This window comes from Nymphaea colorata, chromosome 7, assembly GCF_008831285.2.
Source record: "Nymphaea colorata isolate Beijing-Zhang1983 chromosome 7, ASM883128v2, whole genome shotgun sequence".
Classification (NCBI taxonomy): Eukaryota; Viridiplantae; Streptophyta; class Magnoliopsida; order Nymphaeales; family Nymphaeaceae; genus Nymphaea; species Nymphaea colorata.
This window is the reverse complement of record NC_045144.1, coordinates 21291413-21294523: the sequence shown is the minus strand read 5'-3', so window position 1 is coordinate 21294523 and position 3111 is coordinate 21291413. Positions and strand designations below refer to the sequence as shown.

Here is a 3111-nt window from a genome sequence, read left to right as displayed (position 1 = left end):
CTTTTAATCTCATAAACCTGTAATGAGTGAGATCTAAACCGACTGATGGAGCTAATGAACAACAGTTCATGTGATATGATTTTTCATTGAAATTTGTATTTTTATAGGTGGTGTATAGGTGCTATTCCATTAGCTCCTCAGAAAATTGTCATGTTCTTAGTCGTCATGTGTAAGAACACGAACACGAACACGAACACGAACACGAACACGCAAGTCACTCCACACGAAGGCAGCAGGAAGAGCACTAACTTTTTCTCCTCTATTTATAATATTAAAAAAAAAACTCAAAAATAAGAACAAAGACAGTGAAACCCTAAAAGTGCAGAAAATTCATAGTCCAAAAATATACAGTAAGCAGCAGCCCCCCATTAACACATAAGTACATATGAAATTAATTTAAAAAAAAAAAAAGAGAAATTAAATATTCCCTCTTTTCTCTCTCCTCCACGCTTCGCTCAGGACCCCGTGGGGAAGACGCAGTTTCCAAACCCTGCAAAAAGGGAAAAAGCGCATTTATTAACTAACAAACAAACAATAAATCCACGGAAAAGAAAACCCGTCCGAACCGGCCGAAAGGGGTTCGTACTCCGGCATAGGATCCGATACGACCCGGCCATCTTTTCCTTTCCCTTTGCAATAATAACATGAAAAGGACAGAACCAGACGAGACGGTTCCGTACTCCCACATAAGATCCGATACCAAGAATCGAATCTCGTTTGAGGCCAGCTCGACTCGACTCGTTAAGTTTTCTGAGTTGAGTCGAACTAGACTCGGCTCGTTGCAGCGGTGCTGGAGAGTGGCGCTTACTGGGAGGCTGAGTGACGACGTAAGCGGCGCCCCTGAAGTCGCAGGTGCCGAAGCCACGGCTGTGGCGCTGGTAGTAGCTGTTGAAGGCGTAGGACGCGTGGGCCAGGAGCGAGTCCGGCTGGAAGCAGCTGGAGCCCGGCTGGATCTGGGAGCAGTCAGCCCCTCCCTCCCCGCAGGCGTAGTCCAGCGCCTCCTGCAGCCGCTCCTTCCCGGACCTCTCGTTCGCCACGCACCACGTCTGCCCGTGCAGCGACTCCGACGGCGACGAGCTCCTCACCACCACCCCCGGCCCCTCCACCGGCACCGTCATCCCGCCGCCGGCGCCGCTCACCGGCGGCTCTTCTGCAGAGTGCTGCTTCAGCCCCTCCGGCGTCAGCGGGATGTCGTACACTTTCTCTTCGTTCGGGTAGAAGAGACCGTAGTTCCTCTCCGACGCCGGCCCGTTCTTCTTGTTCTCGTTGAACAGCGCGAACAGGTAGACGTCCAGCGCGGCCTGCGGCCTCAGCGGGGTGCCGGCGCCGGTGAGCACGCGGCGCACGAGGTTGCCGTTGTAGGCCGCCGCGTTGTCCTTGCTCGCGCCCGTCTCGCCGGAGTCGCCCTCGGAGGGCCAGCCCGTCTCCGAAACCATTATGTTCAGGTCGCTGTACTTCAGGGCGGACATGGCCGCGAACACCGCGTCGATCTGCGCGTCGAAGAGGTTCGTGTAGCGGAGGCCGTTGCCCGCGTCGACGACACCGGGGTTCGGGCGGAAGAGCGCGTAGTCGAGGGAGATGACGTCCGCATTGTCCTTGTAGGCGAAGAAGGGGTAGGCGTTCACCATGAGGAAGGACCCGGTCTGCCTCAGAAACTCGAGCATGGGCTTCACCGCCCGCTCGACGAGGTCGCCGCGAAACGCGCCGGCAGACGAAGGGTAGGACGCCTGCAGCGCGCTGAGCGCGATGGGGGATGAGATCTTGATGTCGCGGTCGAGGTCGAGCTTCGTGAGCGCGGTGTGCACGTTCATCATGGCGGGCACCAGGTAGTCCGTCGTGTTGTGGGGGTCGACGAACACCTCATTGCCGACGGCGATGGCGGAGATCTGTGTCCCCGGGAGGTAGGCCGCCACGTTCTTCTGCACCCACGAGTAGGCCGCCGAGGAGGAGGCGGACACTTCCGAGAGCTGCTCGTTGGGGAGAGCGACGATGACCTTGATGCCGCTGCCGCTGAACGCGTGCAGCACGGTGGGGTCGGTGTCGTAGAGCTTCACCTTGCTGATGCCCTGGCTCTTGAGGAGCTCCACCACCTTCACTGCCGAGGGCAGGTCGTTGGCGATCCGTCCGTAGTTCACTCCCACCGAACCAGTTGCTCCCGCCCCTGCCATGGTTCCCCACATTCATGAGCCTCACACATTGTCCAAGAAGAAGAAAAGCACAAAAACCAAGGAAAAAACACAGAGATAAGAGAGACCACCAACTTCTAAACACCACCATTTTTACCTGTAAGAGAAGACAAGCAAGCACAGAAGCAGAAGACCAAAATGCAGCGACCAACCATGCTCAACTCCATCCTGCAAACCTGCTGAACCACCACTCCTCTTCCTCCTTTATACAATACACCAGAATCCTGCCTTTTTTCTCTCTGTTTTCCCTCTCCCCACAAAGAGCGGAAGAGGGAAGACGCAGAAGAGGGGGAACGTGAGGAAGTGGGGGGAGTGGGGAGGGGGAGTCTAGGGTTCAGTGGGGAGCAAAATAATGGCGGAGGGAGGTGGGGAAGGGATTATTTAGTACTGGACTTGAAAACTGGAAACGGGCCCACGACTCGATGCGGTGCTGACAAGAAGTAAAGACTGTGGCCGCTGCGCGCCAGCGGCGGAGCCACGATCTCTCTCTCGACCGTTTGTTTGTGCGCCCTTCTTTTCATCTCCCTACTCCATCTCTAGTAATAAAAAAATGAGAAAGGGCGTGGAATGAAATGAGTAAAAACTGCTTAATAATAATTGATTAACCAAAGAAGGTGTTCTGCCGCAATACAGTAATGCGGGTATTACAGTAGAGAGAGAACCAATAGAGAGAGAAAGAGGTCAGTCTTGGGGACTGGACACGACGATTGACCACTGTGCGACCGGCGACCTGTCAGAAACACCACGTTGGTGAAGGTTTCCGGCCAATGGCACGTCATGCTCCGGCGAGTCCTCAGTGATTTATTAACATGAAATCACACTTGTCTTAGTAACTGTCAAATGGGAATTTGGAGCATACCTTGGTTGTTACTTTGAGTAACAAAAAAAAAATAGTGATATGCCTTAATAATAGAATGAAATGTTG

The 3111-nt window shown here is 53.9% G+C and overlaps 1 protein-coding gene across 1 annotated transcript; it reads right to left on the bottom strand.

Annotated features, from left to right (window-relative positions):
* Positions 1-239: 239 nt before the first annotated feature.
* On the bottom strand, positions 240-2604 carry LOC116256962 (glucan endo-1,3-beta-glucosidase 14). The gene is made up of 3 exons (XM_031633517.2): positions 2284-2604; positions 809-2161; positions 240-490 (listed from the first exon to the last, which is right to left on the bottom strand). The coding sequence occupies exons 1-3, from the start codon at positions 2351-2353 to the stop codon at positions 456-458; spliced, it is 1458 nt and encodes a 485-aa protein (XP_031489377.1). The 5' UTR covers positions 2354-2604; the 3' UTR covers positions 240-455.
* Positions 2605-3111: the final 507 nt, after the last annotated feature.

Coding starts and splice junctions, on each gene's coding strand:
- LOC116256962 (XM_031633517.2), bottom strand. CDS start 2,353: ATGGAGTTGAGCATGGTTGGTCGCTGCATTTTGGTCTTCTGCTTCTGT. Junction 2,162..2,283: donor TTGCTTGTCTTCTCTTACAG/GTAAAAATGGTG, acceptor GAACCATGGCAG/GGGCGGGAGCAACTGGTTCG. Junction 491..808: donor CGTCGTCACTCAGCCTCCCA/GTAAGCGCCACT, acceptor CCCTTTTTGCAG/GGTTTGGAAACTGCGTCTTC.